This window comes from Ranitomeya imitator, chromosome 7, assembly GCF_032444005.1.
Source record: "Ranitomeya imitator isolate aRanImi1 chromosome 7, aRanImi1.pri, whole genome shotgun sequence".
Classification (NCBI taxonomy): Eukaryota; Metazoa; Chordata; class Amphibia; order Anura; family Dendrobatidae; genus Ranitomeya; species Ranitomeya imitator.
Genome location: NC_091288.1, coordinates 225,125,803 through 225,152,359, shown reverse-complemented (window position 1 = coordinate 225,152,359; position 26,557 = coordinate 225,125,803). Strand labels below are relative to the sequence as shown.

At 50.0% G+C, this 26,557-nt stretch overlaps 3 protein-coding genes across 5 annotated transcripts in view; 1 reads left to right on the top strand and 2 right to left on the bottom strand.

The window, feature by feature from the left end:
- The window catches only part of PKMYT1 (protein kinase, membrane associated tyrosine/threonine 1), a 57,785-nt gene extending 52,502 nt beyond the window's left edge, over positions 1 to 5,283 (top strand). For all 3 annotated transcript variants that reach the window (XM_069735211.1, XM_069735210.1, XM_069735208.1), the window contains exon 8: positions 4,699 to 5,283. In XM_069735211.1, coding sequence (XP_069591312.1) covers positions 4,699 to 4,879 — 181 coding nt within the window. In that variant the 3' untranslated portion in view covers positions 4,880 to 5,283. The remainder of the gene's footprint in view (positions 1 to 4,698) is intronic.
- A 298-nt stretch (positions 5,284 to 5,581) lies between these two features.
- PAQR4 (progestin and adipoQ receptor family member 4) lies at positions 5,582 to 23,641 on the bottom strand. The gene is made up of 3 exons (XM_069735214.1): positions 23,086 to 23,641; positions 6,585 to 6,803; positions 5,582 to 6,424 (listed from the first exon to the last, which is right to left on the bottom strand). Exons 1-3 carry the CDS (start codon positions 23,249 to 23,251, stop codon positions 5,991 to 5,993), a joined length of 819 nt encoding a protein of 272 aa, XP_069591315.1. The 5' UTR covers positions 23,252 to 23,641; the 3' UTR covers positions 5,582 to 5,990.
- On the bottom strand, positions 23,640 to 25,109 carry LOC138646245 (splicing factor 3A subunit 2-like). Its single transcript, XM_069735712.1, has one exon. The coding sequence runs from the start codon at positions 25,107 to 25,109 to the stop codon at positions 23,640 to 23,642; it is 1,470 nt and encodes a 489-aa protein (XP_069591813.1).
- Between the last annotated feature and the right edge of the window lie 1,448 nt (positions 25,110 to 26,557).

Here is a 26,557-nt window from a genome sequence, read left to right as displayed (position 1 = left end):
ATATAGGGAGGCTGTGTGGGGCTCATGCAGTATATATAGGGAGGCTGTGTGGGGTCATGCAGTGTATATAGGGAGGCTGTGTGGGGTCATGCAGTGTATATAGGGAGGCTGTGTGGAGCTCATGCAGTGTATATAGGGAGGCTGTGTGGGCTCATGCAGTGTATATAGGGAGGCTGTGTGGGGTCATGCAGTGTATATAGGGAGGCTGTGTGGGGTCATGCAGTATATATAGGGAGGCTGTGTGGAGCTCATGCAGTATATATAGGGAGGCTGTGTGGGGTCATGCAGTGTATATAGGGAGGCTGTGTGGGGTCATGCAGTATATATAGGGAGGCTGTGTGGAGCTCATGCAGTATATATAGGGAGGCTGTGTGGGGTCATGCAGTGTATATAGGGAGGCTGTGTGGGGTCATGCAGTGTATATATAGGGAGGCTGTGTGGGGCTCATGCAGTATATATAGGGAGGCTGTGTGGGGTCATGCAGTGTATATAGGGAGGCTGTGTGGGGTCATGCAGTGTATATAGGGAGGCTGTGTGGGGCTCATGCAGTATATATAGGGAGGCTGTGTGGGGTCATGCAGTGTATATAGGGAGGCTGTGTGGGGTCATGCAGTGTATATAGGGAGGCTGTGTGGGGCTCATGCAGTGTATATAGGGAGGCTGTGTGGGGCTCATGCAGTATATATAGGGAGGCTGTGTGGGGTCATGCAGTGTATATAGGGAGGCTGTGTGGGGCTCATGCAGTGTATATAGGGAGGCTGTGTGGGGCTCATGCAGTATATATAGGGAGGCTGTGTGGGGCTCATGCAGTGTATATATAGGGAGGCTGTGTGGGGCTCATGCAGTATATATAGGGAGGCTGTGTGGGGTCATGCAGTGTATATAGGGAGGCTGTGTGGGGTCATGCAGTGTATATAGGGAGGCTGTGTGGGCTCATGCAGTGTATATAGGGAGGCTGTGTGGAGCTCATGCAGTGTATATAGGGAGGCTGTGTGGGGCTCATGCAGTGTATATATAGGGAGGCTGTGTGGGGCTCATGCAGTATATATATATACTGTTTGGGGCTCATGCAGTATACAATCACTGGCAAAAATTATGGAATCACCGGCCTTGGAGGATGTTCATTCAGTTGTTTTAATTTTGTATAAAAATTTTTTTTAAAAAGCAGATCGCAGACATGGCACAAAACTAAAGTAATTTCAAATGACAACTTTCTGGCTTTAAGAAACACTAAAAGAATTCAAGAACAAAAAATGTGGCAGTCAGTAATGGTTACTTTTTTAACCAAGCATAGGGGAAAAATGACGCTTCCCTGTGACCGCTATGTAATCACAGGTCATTGCTCGCAAGGCATTATTGGGAACGGGAGCTGCCGGCAGCATTGTGAGCATCGGGAAGGCTGCGGGGTATGCCGGAAGGTAAGAATATCACAATTTTTTATTTTTAACCTGGGTTGTGTATGCGTTTTCGCAGCGAAGACGCATACACAACGTGTGCACATAGCCTCAACGGATCTGTCAAAAAAATGGACCCAGTGCACCCGTTTTTTACAATCTGCACAGTATGCATCTTTTCAACATTTTGACTGATTAAAAACAGAAGTGTGAAAGAGGCCTTAAGTTGCAAGTGTCATCCCTAGGGGCATTATATAATTATAACCTAACGGCAGATAGGTGGGTAGTAGGGTTCATTATGGCATGTGATAGATCTAGACCGATACCAGCCCCAAGAATGCCTCCTTGGGATATAAACCTGGTCCATGAAAGCATTAACCAGATCTGTTTGAAGGATTAGTAGTCAGGATACTTGCCTTACAGACTGTAATATTGGTGGCCCTAACATCAGCCCACAGGGTCAGTGACTTACAAGCCTTATTGATTAACCACCCATTTTTACAGATCACGGTAGATTAGTCATATTGAGTCCAGACCCAGCATACCGTATATACTCGAGTATAAGCCGACCCCCCCTAATTTTGCCACAAAAAACTGGGAAAACTTAATGACTCGATTATAAGCCTAGGGTGGAAAATGCAGCAGCTGCCGGTAAATGTCAAAAATAAAAATAGATACCAACAAAAGTAAAATTAATTGAGACATCAGTAGGTTAAGTGTTTTTGAATATCCATATTGAATCAGGAGCCCCATATAATGCTCCATACTGTTCATTATGGCCCCATAAGATGCTCCATATACAAATATGCCCCATATAATGCTCCATGCAGTTCTTTATGGCCCCATAAGATGCCCCATATAATGCTCCATGCAGTTCTTTATGGTCCCATAAGATGCCCCATATAATGCTCCATGCAGTTCTTTATGGCCCCATAGACGCTCCATATAATGCTCCATGCAGTTCTTTATGCCCCCATAAGATGCCCCATATAATGCTCCATTCAGTTCTTTATGGTCCCATAGATGCCCCATATAATGCTCCATGCAGTTCTTTATGGCCCCACAGACGCTCCATATAATGCTCCATGCAGTTCTTTATGCCCCCATAAGATGCCCCATATAATGCGCCATTCAGTTCTTTATGGCCCCATATAATGCTCCATTCAGTTCTTTATGGCCCCATAGATGCCCCATATAATGCTCCATGCAGTTCTTTATGGCCCCACAGACGCTCCATATAATGCTCCATGCAGTTCTTTATGCCCCCATAAGATGCCCCATATAATGCTCCATGCAGTTCTTTATGGCCCCATATAATGCTCCATGCAGTTCTTTATGGCTCCATAGATGCCCCATATAATGCTCCATTCAGTTCTTTATGGCCCCATAGATGCCCCATATAATGCTCCATGCAGTTCTTTATGGCCCCATATAATGCTCCATGCAGTTCTTTATGGCCCCATAGATGCCCCATATAATGCTCCATGCAGTTCTTTAGGGCCCCATAGATGCCCCATATAATGCTCCATTCAGTTCTTTATGGCCCCATAGATGCCCCATATAATGCGCCATTCAGTTCTTTATGGCTCCATAGATGCTCCATGCAGTTCTTTATGGCCCCATATAATGCCCCATATAATGCTCCATGCAGTTATGGCCCCATATAATGCTCCATGCAGTTATGGCCCCATAGATGCCCCATATAATGCTCCATTCAGTTCTTTATGGCCCCATAGATGCCCCATATAATGCGCCATTCAGTTCTTTATGGCTCCATAGATGCTCCATGCAGTTCTTTATGGCCCCATAGATGCCCCATATAATGCTCCATGCAGTTCTTTATGGCCCCATATAATGCCCCATGCAGTTCTTTATGACCTGAACAGTCAGTGCAGAGGACGCGGAAGACGAGGCGGCGGTGGAACGCGGAAAGGTGAATATGACATACTCACCTGCTCCCAGTGCTCCTGATGCGGTCCCCGCATGTCCCACGTCTCTGGGAGCGGCAGCTTCTTCCTGTAGTGAGCGGTCACGTGGTACCGCTCATTACAGTAATGAATATGTGGCTCCACCCCTATGGGAGTGGAGTCTATATTCATAACTTTAATGAGCGGTACCAGTGACCGCTGAACAGGGGACGAAGCTGCCGTGCCTGAAGATGCGGGGACCGCGCCAGGAGCGCTGGGAGCAGGTGAGTATTTGACAGGCGTTGCTCCCCCTCACCCGCCGACCCCCCCGCCTTCCATGACTCGAGTATAAGCCGAGAGGGGCACTCTCAGACCATTTTTTTGGGCTGAAAATCTCGGCTTATACTCTAGTATATACGGTATCTTCCTGGAGTAGCATCTACATTTTATAGCAGCCAAGAGATTGTTCTCTCCTTTTTTTTTTAGTAATCCTAAGAATGCAGAGGAGCAGACACTTCACCTACTAGATGTTAAACAGGTCCTGGTAAAATATTTGGCTGTAGCAAAACAATTGAGGAAGAGTGAATCCTTACTGGTTTCCTTACACGGAGTTAGGAAAGGCCTCAAAGTAACAAGGGGTACCATAGCTAAATGGATTAGAGACACCATTACCTTCGCCTACTCCTCTAGTAATGTACCAGTTCCAGAAAACTTGGAGGCTCATTCCACCCGGGCCACTGCAACTTCCTGGGTTGAGAAGGCGAAAGTATCAATCGACAGGATATGTAAAGCAGCGACCTAGTCCTATAAACATTATCCACTTAATCTAAAGTGGAGTTCCCTCCCCAAGGTGCTCTTTTCTATATAAATCTCTCAGGTGGTGCTGTCATGGGAGAAGGGGTACAAACAAAATCTTAGTTACTTACTGGTAGCAGGATTTTATAGAGTCCATGACAGCACCCTTATCGTCCCTTCCTTTTTATCTATAGTTGGTGTGCACTACATAGGGGTGTTTAAGAAGCAATGATGATTGCTGATGGTTGTATTAATGACTGGAGGTCTCTCTTGCTCTGAAACCCAACTGGTGCGGAGGAGAGGTGCTGCCCTTTTATTCAGTTGGTTTCCCGATCTTGAGGGGTGGATATCCTCTCTCAGGGGGTGCTGTCATGTGATTTGCAAAATCCAGTTTTCGATAAGTTGCTAAGATTTTTTCTGAAGACTTTTTATACCTACACACTTCAGTGTAAGAAGCTGTGCTAAGACTTGTTGGTGAAAGCCGCAGCATCCTCCACTCGACCAGTCCTTATTGGGGAGCTGACACTGAGGATGGCTCCAGTATGGGATATATTATCAGGTGTCCTCCCTCTGTGCAGTCATTAATCTTCTGTTCTTCCTAGGTCATCTCTTCCTCTGACACCCAATGTGAGCCGGATTAGCCAAGACTCTTCATGTAGTGGGAAGTCTGTGAGCCGAGACAGTAGTGGCCGATCTTCGGGTTTTGTGGATGCAGAGGCTCCTCGGTCTTCATTTCTACCCCGGAACCTTTTGAGTATGTTCGATGAGGCGACTGAGCAGTAGAAATCATCATACTTTTCTGCAGCAGCTTGGAGAAGGAACCGTACAGTACTATAAAAGCATCTGCCCTTGTGTTCTGGGTGGGAGAGGCTGATGACGGCGCCATGTGTGGCTGTGCAGAGCACTCCCTCGGTGAAGGCTTGATGCCAAACTGCTCAGGTTTCTTCAATGTTCAGGTAGAAGCTGGAGGATTGAAACACGAGGACATCACTTCTGTCGGGTGGACAACAGCTATTTCAGTAGCTTCTGTTTGCTGCCTAACTTTAGGCTGTTTATTTCTACTTACTTTCCGCAGTGATTTATTGAATGTATTGTGGCTGCTTTTTAATGACTGGTTACCCTATCAGAATATTGTAGATTCTTACACCACACACGTTTTCATAAAAGATTTATTATTGCATTAGTAATACTGGCCTCGTGCAAAGCCCTGCGCGTACGCTCCAACCATCCCAGGAGGAGCAGCTAAAGGCTCCGTAATCTAGAAGGTGTAAGGCAACTATTCCTCCTGGGCAACTGAGGAAAGGGAACTACAGGCTCATCTTGGACCCTAAGTTCCCAGTATTGGGGGGGGGGGGGGGGTAGCAAAACTGATTTTCTGTAAGAATAACTCCTCTGCTGATCTGGACCCAGAGGATGACAAGCCTGTTCATGAGTACCTGTCTCCAGGGGAGAAATTGGGAAAGATTTCCTTTCTGATCTGTCCCTGAATTTGGGGGCTCTCAGATTACCACTTTTCTCACTGTTGTACACTTTCTCCATTTGTGTGAGCTCTCCTCCCTCGCGTATGCTCCTGCAGGATGATGACTGCAGCACATCATTGTAACAGACCTCAGAACCCTGCAGTTGCATCATCTCATGACTCTCCAGCCCCATGACAGCAGATGTTGGTGTTGGCCATGTCGGAGGACACTCTGTGCAGCAGCTATGCACCTGCATAATACTGATATGGTAGAATCTGGGAACATTAGTCTTTACAGTAGTTAATAAATACCTATGCCTTTAAATATGTCTACTAAAAATGTCTACTTCAAGTTTGGTTTTGCTGGTTGCACCTGTGTTAGGCTACATCTACGTCTCGGTGTGGCCGCATCTGCTGCTAAACCTTGGACAGTGTTTACTCCAGCAGACATGGGTAACTGCTAATCCAGGTGAGGTCGGAGGATACACCCCAGTGCAAATATAAGATACTGATCACTACCAGGACGTGCATAATTTGATGACTGTTGCACCAATAGTCAAATTTTCCAGGCTGTAAACGTTCAGGAAGTCTGGAAACGTTAATTATGCCTCCAAGTAGAGCCAGGCTATCCATAAGGAGGTAGCAGCGTAGTGAAGATGGATGGCCAGAGCCCAATCCAGCCCAGCGGAGATAGAAGAAGAAGAAGCGGAAGGCAGCTTGCCAGGCGAACGAGCAGAGACGGCTAATGTTGCTGTGAGCGCTGACCGCACAGAAGATCACATAGCTAGATAAACCGGTGTATGCCAGGAGGGCTAGACTCCGCGTGTAGGGGTGGCAGAGCAGAGTGCAGTAGATGATGGGCAGGGCACCTGTGAAGAGAGACATGATAACTAGTGGTGCATACAACTCTCAAGTGTGGACAAGATGTTCACCCAGCTAGTTTACTAACATAGAGATTGTCCTCGTGTGGAATAATGTGACTGCAGTAAGGTTATGTCCTCTACCACTTATCAGAGAGGCAGAACTTACCCAAAGTGTTGACAAGGCAGATGCCGCACATGTCAAGAGTGAGGAGCTTGTGGTACACAGGTGCTCCGCCATGGTGGTTCATGAAGAGATGGTACAGTACACTGCCCATCTGGGGGCTGACACAGGCCAGATAATGGACCACACCCAGCCAGGGGACAGACAGCTGTCGCCAAGGGATTTGCAAAGGGAGTAAGAACAAGAATCCGAGAAGCGGGATCCCTAAAAGAGAAGAAGGGAGTAAGATCTTAGTATAAGCTACTCTTACATCAATGTAACATTGACACAAAGGAGCCAGTTGAGCGGAGCTGTGCTCACATCTAACTCCATGTTCAACATGATCCGACCAGGAACACTCCGTATCATATCTGTCATCTGATCCACAGTCTTATTTACTGCTACGAGAGATCACAATACAGCAATCGTGCCAGCGCCATGACACGGTGTGAGCTGTGATGCTGGAGCGCTGGTGTTCTCAGACTACTCTCCTATGGTCTTCAGGCTCCTGAAACTCGGGTATTACTACTCCTAACAGATAAGCTACTACATCGCTCTCAGCAACCTTCTGTCATACAACAGAGCAAGAAATGCTGCTCAATGTCAGTAAAGGAGCTAACCAGAAAGACCGAAGCCTAAGGCCGGGGTCACACTAGAGAGTTTTACGGACGTAGGAGAGGCGCAAAAACAACGCATTGCACACGGACCAATGATTCTCTATGGGGCAGCTCCTATCTGTCGTATATTTCGCAGCCGTATTTTACGGGCTGAGAAAATCACAGCATGCTGCGCTTGTCAGCGTATTGCGCAAAACATCCGCCAATGAAAGTCTATGGGAGCGAGAAAAACACGGATTACACACGGACCATCAGTGTGACTTGCGAGAAATACGCAGCAGTGTTCTATAGAAAAGCCGATAACTCAGCCAGGTGTACAGTAAAATCACACTGACAGGTCAGAATAGAATAAATGTCTACACATAGTATAGGTAGGTGTGTGAGTGTGTAATATATATCTCTATCAGTGAGACATATCTATATTTCATACAGCGCTAGATAGCTTAAAAGCCGGTAATTCAATTGCCGTCTTTTGCTATCTCCTTATCAAACCCGACATGATGAGACATGGTTACATACAGTAAACCATCTCATATCCCTTTTTCTTTTTTTTTACATATTCCTCACTACTATTGTTAGAAGTGTCTGTGTGCAAAATTTGGTGGCTGTTAAAATAAAGGGTTAACTCACGGAAAAAACTGGCGTGGGCTCCCGCGCAATTTTCTCCGCCAGAGTGGTAAAGCCAGTGACTGTGGGCAGATATTAATAGCCTAGAGAGGGATCATGGTTATTGCCCCCCCCCCCCTAAAAACATCTGCCCCCAGACACCCCAGAAAAGCACATCTGGAAGATTCGCCTATTCCGGCACTTAGCCTCTCTTCCCATTCCTGTGTAGCGGTGGGATATGGGGTAATAAAGGGTTAATGTCACCTTGCTATTGTAAGGTGACATTAAGCCTGGTTAATAATTGAGAGATGTCAATTAATCTAATAGTAGTAAAGGGTTAATAATACACACATTATGAATAAATTATTTTAATTAAATACACACATGGGGTTTTAAAATATTGTACGCTCAATCCACCTGAAGACCCTCGTTCTGTAAAAAAAATAAAAAAGCAATATCCCATACCTCTCTGGCATAGTCATGTCCCACACTGTAAATCCATCTGAAGGGGTTAAATACATTTACAACCATGAGCCTGCTAATGCAGCTGTTGCTCCTGGTTGTAAAAACTGGGGAATGAATGGAATGCAGGGGAACGTAGCATTGTTGCGGTGATGCGCCCCCTGGTGGCATAAACTCGTATGAACTCTAAAGTGGGAAAATATTCAGAAAAATTCCCACGCTAGAGTTAACATGAGGTTCTGCCACCAGGGGGCGCATCACCGCAAGACTACTGTAACGTGCCTCACACGTGCACAGGGAAAACAGTGTACACTGTCCTCTGTGTGCACGGACGGCCGCCGGGGAAGCAGCCCCTACTGTCAGCGCTGTTCCCCTGCGTGTGGTGCTGAACGCAGCTGTAAACTACTGGGGAATTAATGAAAAGCACCGAGCACAGACTCAGTGACGTCACCGCTAGTTACTGAGCCTGCGCCCGCAGCGTCTTGTTCCCCAGGAGTTTACAGCCAGGGGCAGTCACATTAGCACCACTCCCGGTTGTAAACTGTACATTCCCCTAGATATGGATTACTGCGTGGGACTGACTGCACACCAGACAGCTATGGGTATATTGTTGGTTTATTATTTTGACTTTTTTTTTTTTATACAGGAGATCAGGGGCTTCACTTGGAATGGCAGACTAATAAAGATGGGAAACTTTGTGTGTATGATTTCATTAAAACACGTTATTCTTACTGTGTGGTGTTTTATTAACTCTTTAAAGGGAACCTGTCACCCCGTTTTTTGAGATTGAGCTATAAATACTGTTAAATAGGGCCTGCGCTGTGTGTTCCTATAGTGTATGTAGTGTACCCCGATTCCCCATGTATGCTGAGAAATAACTTACCAAAGTCGCCGTTTTCGCCTGTCAATCAGGCTGGTCAGGTCGGGAGGGCGTGGTGACATCGCTGGTTCTTCCTCAGCTTTACGTTGGTGGCGTAGTGGCGTAGTGGTGAACAAGCAGCGCGCGATCTGCGCTGTCATCCCTTTCGTCGGTGGGGGCGGCCATCTTCCTGGGGCCGCGCGTGCGCAGATCGAGTGCTCTGCTGCACGGGGCTTCAGGAAAATGGCCGCGAGATGCCGCGCGTGCGCATTAGAGATCGCGGCGGCCATTTTCCCAAAGCCGAGTTTGCATCTTGGCTTTGGGAAAATGGCCGCCGCGATCTCTAATGCGCATGCGCGGCATCCCGCGGCCATTTTCCTGAAGCCCCGTGCAGCAGAGCACTCGATCTGCGCACGCGCGGCCCCAGGAAGATGGCCGCCCCCACCGACGAAAGGGATGACAGCGCAGATCGCGCGCTGCTTGTTCACCACTACGCCACCAACGTAAAGCTGAGGAAGAACCAGCGATGTCACCACGCCCTCCCGACCTGACCAGCCTGATTGACAGGCGAAAACGGCGACTTTGGTAAGTTATTTCTCAGCATACATGGGGAATCGGGGTACACTACATATACTATAGGAACACACAGCGCAGGCCCTATTTAACAGTATTTATAGCTCAATCTCAAAAAACGGGGTGACAGGTTCCCTTTAACAACTATAGGATTAGCAATGGAGAGGTCTCTTATTGACGCCTCTCTATTACTAAGCTGGGCTTAATGTCACCTTGCAATAGGAAGGTGACATTAACCTCTCATTACCCCACTTGCCACCTCTACAGGGCAAGTGGGAAGAACTAGGCAAACCTCCAGAATTGGCGCATCTTTTTCTGGGCAGCTGCGGGCTGCTGTTTTTAAGCTGGGGGGCCTTACCAGACTGAGAATAGCAGCCCACCCCAGTGAGTTTTGCTGGGTTGATTGAAAAACGGGGGACCCCACGTCAGGTTTTTCTTTCATTCATTCTCCCATGCTCATGCTGCTGCCGGCAGAGCAGGGGAGAACGACAGCTGCGCACAACACCACTCGCAGGGGAACAGCACTTACTGGAGCACTGATTCCCCGGCGGCCGTCCGTGTGATACTGATGCGGCACACGGTTGCCACACGTGTCCTGCACAAGGTATACACACGGACACGGATATCTCCTGTACGGGGTTTTCCAGTACTGGAAATATCAGGATGTGTGTAACCAGCCTAAGATCTAGCCTGCTCATCTTCCTCTGCTTACTGTGTCTGAATGCAACGGACTCCTGAGGATGAACTGACAAGCAAGAAAATCACTGATAAAACACAACTGGTGCTCCGTGCTGGAAAAAGTCTCCGCTCTATGTTCACACTTTGCAGATTCCACTGCGGATCTTTCCGCAGCAGAATTCCAAAATCCGCAGTGAAAACCCGTCGCGGTTTTTACTGCGGATTTATCGCGGTTTTTACTGCGGTTTCTTCTGCGGATTTTCATCTGCAGTTTTCTATTGGAGCAGGTGAAAATCCGCAGAAAAGAAGTGACATGCTGCAGAATGTAATCCGCAGCGTTTCCGCGCGTTTTTTTCCGCAGCATGTGCACAGCGTTTTTTGTTTCCCATAGATTTACATTGTAATGTAAACTCATGGGAAACTGCTGCAGATCCGCAGCGGTCAAATCCGCTGCGGATCCGCAGCAAAATCCGCAAAGTGTGAATATAGCCTAAGTCCATTTGTCCTTTAGTAAGCAGCCATATCCTCACACTCCTCCCCCACTTTTTTTTAGTACGGACACGAATGTAAAGAATGTCGCCTTCATGAGAACAAAATTTTGCATCATCCAGTTTCCTCAAGGCATATTCTATGTCGTTCTTGCGAATAAACTCCACAGTTCCCATTCCACCCTGCTGTACATCGGCATAGCATACAGGACACGTCTCCTTCCTGAACGGTATGATGGCTGCGTGCTCAATGGTGATTAGTACATCCTACTAGTGGATGTACCAAACTAATGGAGGTGCACAATTTCCTTCCACCATCTTGGCACTTTTACTCCTCATTTGATGTTAATCAGCCTAGAAGCTTCTAAAGTCGCAACATCATTCACTGAAATTTTCAAAGTTATTTAAAAGGTTTTTATTATAGGCCTTAGCTCTAATAGGCAAGACTTTGCTTATTCTACTCGGCGCCTGCTTAGAGCTGTCACTCATCGTTCCTGCTGACACTTCAGCTGCTTCACATCGACAGAGCAGCTCTCTTTCCTCCGCTCTGCTGTGTCGATGGGGCGTGACAACATCATGATCATTGACAGCCAGTTTACTGCAGGCAGGAAGCCGACTGTCAATCAGCATGACGTCAGGTCTCCGGGTGGAGCAGTCTGTGACCACTTGGTGCCAGCAGAGATCAGTGCTGGGCACAACAGGCACATAGGAGGCAAGTAAAAAGAAATACCTTTAATGGTACAGTCACTTCGGGGTGGGAGTGGGGTGAAATCTTCTGGCCACTGGGATTCGGAGAGTGAATTATACATAATGTGGTTGGGTTCTGGACATTTGTCATGTCGTGGATGAATTACCGTATATACTCGTGTATAAGCTAAGTTTTTCAGCACTTTTTTTTTTTTTTTTGCTAAAAAAGACCCCTCTCGGCTTATACACGAGTCACAGTCCCACTTAAGCTACGTTCACACTAGCGTTGTGCGCCGCTGCGTCGGCGACGCGACGCACAACGCACCAAAAAACGCGTGCAAACGCACGCAAAAACGCTGCGTTTTTCGACGCGTGCGTCGTTTTTTGACGAAAATCGGACGCAAGAAAAATGCAACTTGTTGCGTTTTCTTGGTCCGACGCTAGCGTCAAAAAAGACGCACGTGTCGGAAAACGCAACAAGCAAAAACGCATGCGTCCCCCATGTTAAACATAGGGGCGCATGACGCGTGCGTCGCCGCTGCGTCGCCCGACGCTAGCGCGACGCACACTAGCCGGACGCTAGTGTGAACGTAGCCTTACCTGTTCTCTGATGTAGTGCGGAGGTCCCCGGATCGGCAAACTCCCCTGCAGCCTCGGTAAGTAATCCGGTGGCTGCTGACAGGGCCGGCGTTGGCACCAGGACAAATGCCGCGGTCCTGAGCTGGTGGGGACACCATAGCGCTATGAAGGCCAGGTGCCAGTGCTGCCACTTACTCAGGCCCCTGGCACTTGTGATATTCACCTGTCCCCGTTCCACCGCCGCACTGTGTCGTCTGGCTGTGATACTCAGGTCAGAGGTCACGATGACATGAGTAGTGTGCTCCCTCTGCCTGAACAGTCACTGCAGAGCCAGTGACAAGAGGCGAGTATGTCTTTTTTTTTTTTTTTTTTAATTGCAACAGCAGCAATATACCATATATGATCAGCATAAAATGCATTATACACTGTGTGCAGAATTATTGGGCAAGTTGTATTTTGATCACATGATACTTTTTATACATGTTGTCCTACTCCAAGCTGTTCAGGCTGAGAGCCAACTACCAATTCAGTAAATCTGGTGATGGCATCTCTGTAATGAGCGGTGTTGTCTAATGACATCAGAACCCTATAGAAGGTGCTTAATTATTAGCAACTTCCTTTCCTTTGGCAAAATGGGTCAGAAGAGAGATTTGACAAGGTCTGAAAAGTCCAGCTGTCTTGCAGAGGGATGCCGAGCGTGCGCAGATGGAGATCTCGGCGGCCATTTTCCTGAAGCCCCGGGAAGCCGAGAAGTACCATCTGCGCACGCGCGGCCTCACAAAGATGGCCGCGCCCACCGATAAACCGTGGAATAGCGCAGATCGCGCTCTTTTCCTTCACCTGCGCACTGGATTTGCCTGTTGGGCATGCGCACACCACTACGCCACCAATGGAGATCTGGGGGAGAAACAGCGCTGTCACCACACCCATATGACCAGACCAGCGTGAGTGACAGCCCAAAACGGCAACTTTACAAAGGTATTTCGGCAGCATAGGTGGGGAATAAAGGCTCCAAAATACACTAATGTAAAGCACAGCTCTGCCCCTATTTAGCGCTATTTTTATTTCATCTTGAAAAAACGGGGTGACAGGTTCCCTTTAACCCCTTCAAGTAGCGGCCCTTTTTCTTTTTTTCGTTTTTCACTCCCCTCCTTTCCAGAGCCATAACTGTTTTATTTTCCCGTCAATAGGGCCATGTGAGGGCTTATTTTTTGCAGGACAAGTTGTACTTTTGAACAACACCATTGGTTTTACCATGTCTTTTACTAGAAAACGGGAAAAAAATTCCAAGTGCGGTGAAATTGCAAAAAAAGTGCAATCCCACACTTTGTATTTTGCTAGGTTCACTAAATGATAAAACTGACCTGCCATTATGATTCTCCAGGTCATTACAAGTTCATAGACACCAAACATGTCCAGTTTATTTGTTATCCAAGTGGTGAAAGAAAATTCCAAACTTTGCTTAAAAAAAAAAAGTGCTATTTTCCGATACCCGTAGCGTCTCCATTTTTCGTGATCTGGGGTCGGGTGAGGGCTTATTTTTTGCGTGCCGAGCTGATGTTTTTAATGATACCATTTTTGTGCAGATACGTTCTTTTGATCGCCCGTTATTGCATTTTAATGCAATGTCGCGGCGACCAAAAAAAACCTAATTCTGGCGTTTCGGATTTTTTTCTTGCTACGCCGTTTAGCGATCAGGTTAATGCTTTTTTTAAATTGATAGATCAGGCGATTCTGAACGCAGCGATACCAAATATGTGTATGTTTGATTTTTTTTTTATTGTTTTATTTAGGATGGGGCGAAAGGGGGGTGATTTAAACTTTGATTTTTTTCATATTTTTAAAAACTTTTTTTTTTTTTTACTTTTGCCATGCTTCAATAGCCTCCATGGGAGGCTAGAAGCTGGCATAGCCTGATCGGCTCTGCTACATAGCAGCGATCATCAGATCGCTGCTATGTAGCAGAAATGCAGGTGTGCTGTGAGCACCGACCACAGGGGGGCGCTCACAGCAGGCCTGCATCAGTAACCATAGAGGTCTCAAGGACCTCTATGGTTACCTTCCTAATGCATCGCCGACCCCCGATCATGTGACGGGCATCGCCGACCCCCGATCATGTGACGGGCATCGCCGACCCCCAATCATGTGACGGGCATCGCCGACCGCCGATCATGTGACGGGCATCGCCGACCCCCGATCATGTGACGGGCATCGCCGACCCCCGATCATGTGACGGGCATCGCCGACCCCCGATCATGTGACGGGCATCGCCGACCCCCGATCATGTGACGGGCATCGCCGACCCCCGATCATGTGACGGGCATCGCTGACCCCCGATCATGTGACGAGGGTCGGCGATGACGTCATTTCCGGCTGCCCGGCCGGATGCGGTAGTTAAATGCCGCTGTCTGTGTTTGACAGCGGCATTTAACAGGTTAATAGCGGCGGGTGAATAGCGATTTCACCCGCCGCTATTGCGCGCACATGTCAGCTGTACAAAACAGCTGACATGTCGCGACTTTGATGCGGGCTCACCGCCGGATCCCACATCAAAGGGGGATTCACGGCATGCGCAGTAGATGTACGGCGCATGTCGTGAAAGGGTTAAGCTTTGATATCTATGAGTCTTTTGGGTTGATTGAGAACATAGTTGTTGATCAATAATAAAAATAATAATATATATATAATAAAAATAATCCTCTAAAATACACCTTGCCTAATAATTCTGCACGCAGTGTATGAGCATCTTATGGGGCAATCATCAACTTTATGGAGTATTATATGGGTTGTAATTTGTATGGAGCCATCATCAACTTTATGGGGTGTATTCTGTATGTAGCATCTTATGGGGCCCATGTCTCAATTAATTTTATTTTTTTGGTATCTTTTTATTTTTTAAATTTACGAGTAGCTGCTGCATTTCCCAACCTAGGCTTATACTCGAGTCATTAAGTTTTCACAGTTTTTTGTGGTAAAATTAGGGGCCTCTGCTTATACTCGAGTATATACCGTAGATATTGGAAACATGGAGTCTGTGGAGGGAAACACCAGCGTGAGCTACTTCATCCGTGAAGGTAACGTGCACCATGTTGAGGTTCATAGAGAGTATCACATACGATGCTGGGGTCGGTCGTCTGCCTTAAGGCCCCTCAGTGAGGAGCAGGAGATGGCTAAGGTTAATTTCACATTAGCATTTCAGTCTACAGCGTGGTGGGCATCCGCATACAACGCATGTCCCTGCATACACAATGTTAAAGATAGGTACGCAGGACTCGTGCAGAAGTAGGCGGAGCTTAATGAAAAGTCTGCAGCACCATGCTGAGGACTGAAACGCTAATGTGAACCCGGCCTAAGAATGTAATGATCTCTGCATAGTCCCATCATTTCACATATCTGTACAGGAGCACTGTGCGCACTCTGCATGCATCGGGGAGTACTATTTACACAAGGCATTTACTGGGCGACACTCCACGATGCAGTGTTCTGTGTGGATGTAGAGAAAGCACTGTAGCAGCCGAGTAATGGTCGTCACCCTCCGGGGTCATTACGTGTTTAAAGGGTACCTGTCACCCCCCCCTGGCGTTTTTAACTAAAAGAGCCACCATGTGCAGCCCTAATGCTGCATTCTGTGACGGTGGCTTTTATTTGGGGTTCCTTGAAACGCTGAAATATTCATTTTTTCTAATTTACCCGCCATAGTCTGTCCGAGGGGGGTATGTCTTTTCCCCCAGGACACAAACGCCTCCCAGCCATCACTCAGGGCCTCCGTGTGCCGGGCGCCGCTTCCACTTCCTTCATTAACGTCCCTGCGCTGTAAGTTCCCATCATGCGATGGGAGTCGAAGGGCAGCGTAAACTAGGCATGCCTGAAAAAAAAAAAAACTTACAGCGCAGGCGCCGGGGATGTAAATGAGTGCAGAGGAGGCAGCGCCCAGAGGAAATAAGTGATGGCTGGGAGGCGTTTGCATCCACGGGGAAAAGGTGTGCCCCCTGGACAGACTACAGGCAAGGTGGGCTAATTATAAAAACGAGTATTTCTGAGTTGGAAGGGACCCCAAATAAGAGCCACCTTGACAGAATGCAGCATTAGTGCTGCACAAGGTGGCTCTTTTATTTAAAAATGCCGGGCGGGGGCGACAGGTTCCCTTTAAAAAATCCTTTTGAGGTGCTGAGTAGTCTCCCCAAAGATTGGGTGGTTGTGCCATCAGCAGTGGTCTCCTCACCAGCAGTGATGTCTTTAAATAACATTATAAGATTGGCAGTGAGGGGCCCAGACCCTGGACACAATGCGGACCACAACTGACCCTGTTAGGTGCTGTAATTGATCACCCAGGGGGGCTCTTGGGCCCCCACGTCCAGCAGCCTATGTGGACTCACTGCTGGCATATGCACAGCTTCTGCACTCATCTCACCCTCTGTTATCGCCCTAAACTCCAAAACCTGTCAATGCTCAGTCTTGGAATCCAGGTCAGTGGTAAAGAGCTTAGGGCCGGAGCTCCTTACAGGAGGACCTCACTCACCTCAAAGCTCTTAAGGAGTTTAAATTCTCAGTTAACCCTCAGCTGGCTGTGCTACGACTTCTGCAGAACATTACACTGACTGAAGGCAGAGATCTAGAGGGGTTCTGCCACACGGTCTCACACACAAGCCCCTAATGAGGAGGCCAACCTGAGGCTTCTGTGCAGCAGGATGGCCCCGGAGCTGCTGGGCTCAGGGCTAGTGATGCTCCACATGTAACGTAGAACTCGCCTCACCCACAACCCGGCGTAACACGACCATCACTGCAGTGTGCTGAGACCTGTGTAACATGCAGGTGATATTAGAGCAGTGTGGGGATACAGCTGTGCTCAGAAGTTTACATACCCCGGCAGAATTTTTGCTTTCTTGGCCTTTTTTTCAAAGAATATGAATAACACCAAAACTTCTCCTTCACTCATGGTCTGTGGTTGGGTGAAGCCATTTATTGTCAGACTACTGTGTTTTCTCTCTTTAAATCATAATGACAACCCAAAACATCCAAGTGACCCTGATCAAAAGTTCACATACCCCATGTCTTAATACTGTGTATTGCCCCCTCTAACATCAATGATAGCCTGAAGTCTTTTGTGGTGGTTGTGGACGAGGTTGTTTTCAGATGGTAAAGCTGCCCGCTGTTCTTTGCAAAAAGCCTCCAGTTCCTGTAAATTCCTGGGCTGTCTGGCATGAACTGCGCGCTTGAGATCTCTCCAGAGTGGCTCAATGATATTGGGGTCAGGAGACTGAGATGGCCACTCCAGAACCTTCACTTTGTTCTGCTGTAGCCAATGACAAGTCGGCTTGGCCTTGTGTTTTGGATCGTTGTCTTGTTGGAATTTCCAAGTACATCCCATGCGCAGCTTCCGGGCTGATGAGTGCAAATTTGCCTCCAGTATTTGCTGATAACATGCTGCATTCATCTTTCCTTCAACTCTGACCAAGTTTCCTGTGACTTTGTAGCTCTCACATCCTCAAAACATCAGTGATCCACCTCTGTGCTTTACAGTAGGAATGGTGTTCCTTTCATCATAGGCTTTGTTGACCTCTCTACAAATGTAATGTTTATTGACTGTGGCCAAAAAGTCCAATATTGCTCTCATCACTCCAAATTACCTTGTTCCAGAAGTTTTGAGGCTTGTCTCTGCGCTGTTTTTTGTATTGTAGGCGAGATACCATATTTTTCGCTTTGTAAGACGCTCCGGATTATAAGACACACCCCAAATTTTGAGGAAAAAAAATAGGAAATTTTTTAAAATAAATTGGTGGTGCTTCTTATAATCCATGCGTCTTATTGCTTCCCGGGGGTGGTGGCTGCGATGAAGACCAAGATCTCGAGAGATGAGATCTCAACGATGAAATTTCAACTCCCGAGTTCTTGGCGCTGAGAACTCTATCTGCGCATGCGCTGCCTCCCTGCGGCCATTTTCCCGAAGTCCGTTGCACAGGAAAGCATAGATGAACTGCCGGGGGGCTCTGGTCTTTCACAAAATATCGGCAGAGCCCCCCGCAGCACCGGAGACGCAAGCACTACCATGGGTGGTGGCGGACACTCCCTCATCCCAGCCTGCAACGGTACCGGTAAGCGGTATATCCGCTTTGTAAGATGCACCCCTATTTCCCCTTCAAATTTGGGTAAAATAAAGTGCGTCTTACAAAGCAAAAAATACGATACTTTGTGGCATTTGTGCAGTAATGGCTTTCTTCTGGTGATTTGACCATGCAGCCCATTTTTCTTCAAGTGCCTCCTTATTGTTCATCTTGAAACAGCCACATCGCTAGTTTTCAGAGAGTCCTGTATTTCATCTGACGTTATTTGTGGGGTTTTCTTTGCATCCTGAACAATTTTCCTGGCAGTTGTGGATGACATTTTTGTTGGTCTACCCGATCGTGGTTTTGTTTTTACAGAGCCCCGGATTTTCCATTTGATAATCACAGTTTGAATGCTGCTGACTGGCATTATCAACTCCTTGGATATCTTTTTGTATCCCTTTCCTGTTTTATACATTTCAGCTACCTTTTTCCATAGATCCGTTGACAGTTCTTTTGCTTTCCCCATAACTCACAATGCAGAAACATCAGTGGCTGGATGAAAGATGCAAGAGTCTGTCTGGATCCCAGAAACTCACTCAGCTTTTATGCACACACTGATTACAAGCAAATAAGTCACAGGTGAGGATGTTACCTTTAGCAGCCATTCACACCCATTTGTGTCAACTTCTGTGCATGTTATCAGGCCAAAATCACCAGGGTATGTGAACTTTACATCAGGGTCATTATGATTTAAAAAGAGAAAACACAGTAGTTTGACAAAAAATGGCGGCAAAAATTCTGTCGGGGTATGTAAACTTTTGAGCACAACTGTACGTCTGCAGCGCGGTGAGATATAAACAGTGTGGGGATACACGTGTGGTCAAAATTGTTGGTCCCCCTTGTTTAATGACAGAAAAACCCACAATGGTCACAGAAATAACTTGAATCTGACAAAAGTAATAATAAATATAAGATCTATGAAAATGAACAGATGAAAGTCAGACATTGCTTTCAGCCATGATTCCACAGAATTTACAAAAAATAAAACTGATGAAATCGGCCTGGACAGAAATGATGGGACCCCTGAAAATGTGATAAGAGGGACATGTTACATCGCGGTGTGTCCACTAACTATCATCACAGGTGTCTACAATCCTGGAGTCAGTGCGTGGCCGGTATATAGGGTTACAGATATCACCGTGCTGTGTGGTGACATGTTAGATCGCGGTGTGTCCCGTCATCACAGGGGTCTACAATCCTGGAGTCAGTGCGTGGCCGGTATATAGGGTTACAGATATCACCGTGCTGTGTGGTGACATGTTAGATCGCGGTGTGTCCCCTCATCACAGGGGTCTACAATCCTGGAGTCAGTGCGTGGCCGGTATATAGGGCTACAGATATCACTGTGCTGTGTGGTGACATGTTAGATCGCGGTGTGTCCCCTCATCACAGGGGTCTACAATCCTGGAGTCAGTGCGTGGCCGGTATATAGGGTTACAGATATCACTGTGCTGTGTGGTGACATGTTAGATCACGGTGTGTCCACTCATCACAGGGGTCTACAATCCTGGAGTCAGTGCGTGGCCGGTATATAGGACTACAGATATCACTGTGCTGTGTGGTGACATGTTAGATCGCGGTGTGTCACTCATCACAGGGGTCTACAATCCTGGAGTCAGTGAGGGGCCGGTATATAGGGCTACAGATATCACTGTGCTGTGTGGTGACATGTTAGATCGCGGTGTGTCCCCTCATCACAGGGGTCTACAATCCTGGAGTCAGTGAGGGGCCGGTATATAGGGCTACAGATATCACTGTGCTGTGTGGTGACATGTTAGATCACGGTGTGTCCACTCATCACAGGGGTCTACAATCCTGGAGTCAGTGCGTGGCCGGTATATAGGGCTACAGATATCACTGTGCTGTGTGGTGACATGTTAGATCGCGGTGTGTCCCCTCATCACAGGGGTCTACAATCCTGGAGTCAGTGCGTGGCCGGTATATAGGGCTACAGATATCACTGTGCTGTGTGGTGACATGTTAGATCGCGGTGTGTCCCCTCATCACAGGGGTCTACAATCCTGGAGTCAGTGCGTGGCCGGTATATAGGGTTACAGATATCACCGTGCTGTGTGGTGACATGTTAGATCGCGGTGTGTCCCGTCATCACAGGGGTCTACAATCCTGGAGTCAGTGCGTGGCCGGTATATAGGGCTACAGATATCACTGTGCTGTGTGGTGACATGTTAGATCACGGTGTGTCCCCTCATCACAGGGGTCTACAATCCTGGAGTCAGTGCGTGGCCGGTATATAGGGCTACAGATATCACCGTGCTGTGTGGTGACATGTTAGATCGCGGTGTGTCCACTCATCACAGGTGTCTACAATCCTGGAGTCAGTGCGTGGCCGGTATATAGGGCTACAGATATCACTGTGCTGTGTGGTGACATGTTAGATCGCGGTGTGTCCACTCATCACAGGGGTCTACAATCCTGGAGTCAGTGTGTGGCCGGTATATAGGGCTACAGATATCACCGTGCTGTGTGGTGACATGTTAGATCGCGGTGTGTCCCCTCATCACAGGGGTCTACAATCCTGGAGTCAGTGCGTGGCCGGTATATAGGGCTACAGATATCACTGTGCTGTGTGGTGACATGGTTGTATCACACTCAATATGGACCAGACGAAGCAAAAGAGTTGTCTCAGGAGATTTGTAAGAACATAATAGACAAATATGTTACAGGTAAAGGTTATAAGACATCTCCAAGCAGCTTGATGTTCCTGTGACTACAGCTGCACATATTATCCAGAAATGTAAGATCCATGGACTGTAGCCGACCTCCCTGGACGTGGCCGCAGGAGGAACATTGATGACATCAAAGAGACGGATAATACGAATGGTAACAAAAGAGCCAGAAAAACTTCTACACAGAATAAAGGTGAACTTCAAGCTCAAGGAACATCAGCATCAGATTGCACCATCCGTCGTTGTATGAGCCAAAGTGGACTTCATGGGAGACGACCAAGGAGGACATCATTGTTGGAGAAAAAAAAATCATAAAAAAGACTGACTGGAATTTGCCAAACTACATGTTGAAAAGCCACAAAGCTTCTGGGAGAATGTCCTATGGACAGATGAGACAAAAGTGGAGCTTTTTAGCAAAACACATCAGCTTTATGTTCACAGATGGAAAAATGAAGCATATCAGGAAGAGAACACTGTCCCTACTGTGAAACATGGAGGAGGCTCTGTTATGTTCTGGGGCTGCTTTGCTCTGGCACAGGGGGTCTAGAATCTGTGCAGGGTACAATGAAATCTCAACACTATCAGGGGATTCTAGAGAGAAATGTGCTGCCCAGTGTCAGAAAGCTTGGTCTCAGGCACAGGTCATGGGTCTTGCAACAGGATAATGACCTAAAACACACAGCTAAAAACACCCAAGAATGGCTAAGAGAAAAACACTGGACTATTCTAAAGTGGCCTTCCATGAACCCTGACCTAAATCCTATTGAGCATCTTTGGAAATAGCTGAAACATTCCATCTGGAGAAGGCGACCTTCACACACGAGACAACTGGAGCAGTTTGCTCTTGAGGAGCGGCCAAAATACCTGTCGAGAGGAGCAGAAGTCTCATTGACAGGTACAGGAATCGTGTGATTGCCTCTAAGGTTGTGCAACAAAATATTAAATTACGGGTCCCATCATTTCTGTCCAGGCCGATTTCATGAGGTTTATTTATTATTTTTTTTATTCTGTGGAATCATGGCTGAAGGCAATGTCTGACTTTCATCTGTTCATTTTCATAGATCTTCTGTTTATTATTACTTTTGTCAGATTCAAGTTATTTCTGTGACCATTGTGGGTTCTTCTGTCATTAAACGAGGGGGACCAACAATTCTGCCACGAGCAGTGCGGTGAGATACAAAGTGCAGGGATACGTGTACAGTGCTTAGATACGTGCGCAGTGTGGTGAGATACAAAGTGCAGGGATACGTGTACAGTGCTTAGATACGTGCGCAGTGCGGTGAGATACAAAGTGCAGGGATACGTGTACAGTGCTTAGATACGTGCGCAGTGTGGTGAGATACAAAGTGCAGGGATACGTGTACAGTGCTTAGATACGTGCGCAGTGCGGTGAGATACAAAGTGCAGGGATACGTGTACAGTGCTTAGATACGTGCGCAGTGTGGTGAGATACAAAGTGCAGGGATACGTGTACAGTGCTTAGATACGTGCGCAGTGTGGTGAGATATAAACAGTGCGGTGAGATACAAAGTGCAGGGATACGTGTACAGTGCTTAGATACGTGCGCAGTGCGGTGAGATACAAAGTGCAGGGATACGTGTACAGTGCTTAGATACGTGCGCAGTGTGGTGAGATACAAAGTGCAGGGATACGTGTACAGTGCTTAGATACGTGCGCAGTGCGGTGAGATACAAAGTGCAGGGATACGTGTACAGTGCTGGGAGATACAAGTACAGTGCTGGGAGATGCTATAAACTGGAGATACAAGTACAGTGCTTAGATACGTGCGGAGATATGTGTACAGTGGGGAGATACATGCGCAGTGCGGTGAGATATAAACAGTGCGGCGATACAAGTACAGTGCTTAGATACGTGCGCAGGGTGGAGATACAAGTACAGTGCTTAGATACGTGCGGAGATATGTGTACAGTGGGGAGATACATGCGCAGTGCGGTGAGATATAAACAGTGCGGAGATACAAGTACAGTGCTTAGATGCGTGCGCAGGGTGGAGATATGTACAGTGCTGGGAGATACAAGTACAGTGCTTAGATACGTGCGGAGATACATGGGCACTGGACTACACATAGACCCGAGCACCTGTCACTGGCAGCTGACGGGCAGCACTGCATCACAGACTTTGGTCCCTTCCACATCTGAACACCCACCGTGTGTGTAGATGTTGCCCAGCTCGTTGTGCAGGTAGAAGAGGCTCCGCACACACTCCGCTCCGCTGGCCACAGGCCGGTAGCCCGTCAGTACAAACTTATTAAACTGCAGGTGAGGGGGAGATCCGGCCCAGTCCAGCAGCCGGGGGCCGCTCAGGAACGCCATCAGATCACAGCAGCACGCCGTCTGCTCATAGACTCCGAGAGAGGATCAGCTGCAGCGGGACATCTCCGGCCGTCAGGGCAGCAGGCTCCCCACACACAGCGTCTCTAGGGCAGGCTGCGGGGGTCTCTCTGGCCCATACAGTGGGGGTCTCTCTGGCCCATGCAGCAGGCAGTGAGGAGTCTGCTCAGATGCAGCAGGTGACACCTTCACATGAGGGAGGGTCCAGCGTCTAATCCCAGGCGTCAGGCTGGAGGCAGCGTCCACGGGGCGAACCGTCCTGACATTCGGCAGCCGCCTGTCACCTCCCCCGACCACCGAGCAGCAACCGGCTACGTTCTGACATCACAGGAATACACAGCTGCCACCAGGGAGGGCGGCCCCCCAACAGTCAGCCGGAACGTAGACCCTCTGCCCATGTCAGGAGGCACACCGCCACATCCTGCTGGCGGGGTCTGTCACCAACTCTCCAGGGGGGTCTCTCCCTGTCTATGTCGGTACGGGCCGGGGGTCTCTCCCCGATGATGCCAGGGGCCGGGGGTCTCTCCCCGATGATATCGGTAGGGGCCGGGGGTCTCTCCCCGATGATGCCAGGGGCCGGGGGTCTCTCCCCGATGATGTCGGTAGGGGCCGGGGGTCTCTCCCTGATGATATCGGTAGGGGCCGGGGGTCTCTCCCTGATGATGCCAGGGGCCGGGGGTCTCTCCCTGATGATGCCAGGGGCCGGGGGTCTCTCCCCGATGATATCGGTAGGGGACGGGGGTCTCTCCCAGGTGATGTCGGTAGGGGCCGGGGGTCTCTCCCTGATGATGTCGGTAGGGGCCGGGGGTCTCTCCCTGATGATGTCGGTAGGGGCCGGGGGTCTCTCCCCGATGATATCGGTAGGGGCCGGGGGTCTCTCCCTGTCTATGTCGGTACGGGCCGGGGGTCTCTCCCTGGTGATGTCGGTAGGGGCCGGGGGTCTCTCCCTGATGATGTCGGTAGGGGCCGGGGGTCTCTCCCTGTCTATGTCGGTACGGGCCGGGGGTCTCTCCCTGGTGATGTCGGTAGGGGCCGGGGGTCTCTCCCTGGTGATGTCGGTAGGGGCCGGGGGTCTCTCCCTGATGATGTCGGTAGGGGCCGGGGGTCTCTCCCTGATGATGTCGGTAGGGGCCGGGGGTCTCTCCCCGATGATATCGGTAGGGGCCGGGGGTCTCTCCCCGATGATATCGGTAGGGGCCGGGGGTCTCTCCCCGATGATATCGGTAGGGGCCGGGGGTCTCTCCCTGTCTATGTCGGTACGGGCCGGGGGTCTCTCCCTGTCTATGTCGGTACGGGCCGGGGGTCTCTCCCTGATGATGTCGGTAGGGGCCGGGGGTCTCTCCCTGATGATGTCGGTAGGGGCCGGGGGTCTGTCCCTGATGATGTCGGTAGGGGCCGGGGGTCTCTCCCTGATGATGTCGGTAGGGGCCGGGGGTCTCTCCCCGATGATATCGGTAGGGGCCGGGGGTCTCTCCCTGTCTATGTCGGTACGGGCCGGGGGTCTCTCCCTGATGATGTCGGTAGGGGCCGGGGGTCTCTCCCCGATGATATCGGTAGGGGCCGGGGGTCTCTCCCTGTCTATGTCGGTACGGGCCGGGGGTCTCTCCCTGATGATGTCGGTAGGGGCCGGGGGTCTCTCCCCGGTGATGTCGGTAGGGGCCGGGGGTCTCTCCCCGATGATGTCGGTAGGGGCCGGGGGTCTCTCCCCGGTGATGTCGGTACGGGCCGGGGGTCTCTCCCTGTCTATGTCGGTAGGGGCCGGGGGTCTCTCCCCGGTGATGTCGGTAGGGGCCGGGGGTCTCTCCCCGATGATGTCGGTACCGGCCAGGGGTCTCACCATCTGTCGGGGGTCTCCGTCAGGGTGATGGCTGCAGGCGCTGCGCCGCAGGATGTGACGGTGCCGGTGTCCGGCTTCCTCCCTCCGGCACCGGCTCCCGCTGACCTCGGCCGCTGCAGGCTCCGCCCCCCTCACCACATTGGCTGCTTCTCATTGATGCTTTCCCGCCCACTGCGCGCTCCGCACTGACACCGTTCTTCCACGCCACAGCTTGAATGAAGCGGTCTCTAGGCAACCAGAGACCACGCCTCTGAGGTGGAGCCAAACCGGGAGCTCTGAGGAAAGAAGCGCGGGCTGCGGGGCGGAGCTTAGTACAGATGAGGGAGGACGGGGCGGAGCTTAGTACAGATGAGGGAGGACGGGGCGGAGCTTAGTACAGATGAGGGAGGACGGGGCGGAGCTTAGTACAGATGAGGGAGGACGGGGCGGAGCTTAGTACAGATGAGGGAGGACGGGGCGGAGCTTAGTACAGATGAGGAGGACGGGGCGGAGCTTAGTACAGATGAGGGAGGACGGGTCGGGGGCTCGGTACAGAGGAGGGAGGACGGGTCGGGGCTCGGTACAGAGGAGGGAGGACGGGTCGGGGGCTCGGTACAGAGGAGGGAGGACGGGTCGGGGGCTCGGTACAGAGGAGGGAGGACGGGTCGGGGCTCGGTACAGATGAGGGAGGACGGGTCGGGGCTCGGTACAGAGGAGGGAGGACGGGTCGGGGGCTCGGTACAGAGGAGGGAGGACGGGTCGGGGGCTCGGTACAGAGGAGGGAGGACGGGTCGGGGGCTCGGTACAGAGGAGGGAGGACGGGTCGGGGGCTCGGTACAGAGGAGGGAGGACGGGGCGGAGCTTAGTACAGATGAGGGAGGACGGGGCGGGGGCTCGGTACAGATGAGGGAGGACGGGTCGGGGGCTCGGTACAGAGGAGGGAGGACGGGTCGGGGGCTCGGTACAGAGGAGGGAGGACGGGTCGGGGCTCGGTACAGAGGAGGGAGGACGGGTCGGGGGCTCGGTACAGAGGAGGGAGGACGGGTCGGGGGCTCGGTACAGAGGAGGGAGGACGGGTCGGGGCTCGGTACAGATGAGGGAGGACGGGTCGGGGGCTCGGTACAGAGGAGGGAGGACGGGTCGGGGGCTCGGTACAGAGGAGGGAGGACGGGTCGGGGCTCGGTACAGAGGAGGGAGGACGGGTCGGGGGCTCGGTACAGAGGAGGGAGGACGGGTCGGGGGCTCGGTACAGAGGAGGGAGGACGGGTCGGGGCTCGGTACAGATGAGGGAGGACGGGTCGGGGCTCGGTACAGAGGAGGGAGGACGGGTCGGGGGCTCGGTACAGAGGAGGGAGGACGGGTCGGGGGCTCGGTACAGAGGAGGGAGGACGGGTCGGGGGCTCGGTACAGAGGAGGGAGGACGGGGCGGGGCTCGGTACAGAGGAGGGAGGACGGGTCGGGGGCTCGGTACA

Bases quoted from the DNA above. Each gene is read 5' to 3' on its own strand.
- PAQR4 (XM_069735214.1), bottom strand. From the start codon at position 23,251: ATGGCGTTCCTGAGCGGCCCCCGGCTGCTGGACTGGGCCGGATCTCCC. The intron at 6,804-23,085 runs GTGGGTGTTCAG...CTTCTCTTTTAG, and splicing joins GGGCAACATCTACACACACG to GGATCCCGCTTCTCGGATTC. The intron at 6,425-6,584 runs GTAAGTTCTGCC...CTCTCTTCACAG, and splicing joins CTGCCTTGTCAACACTTTGG to GTGCCCTGCCCATCATCTAC.
- LOC138646245 (XM_069735712.1), bottom strand. From the start codon at position 25,109: ATGGTGAGACCCCTGGCCGGTACCGACATCATCGGGGAGAGACCCCCG.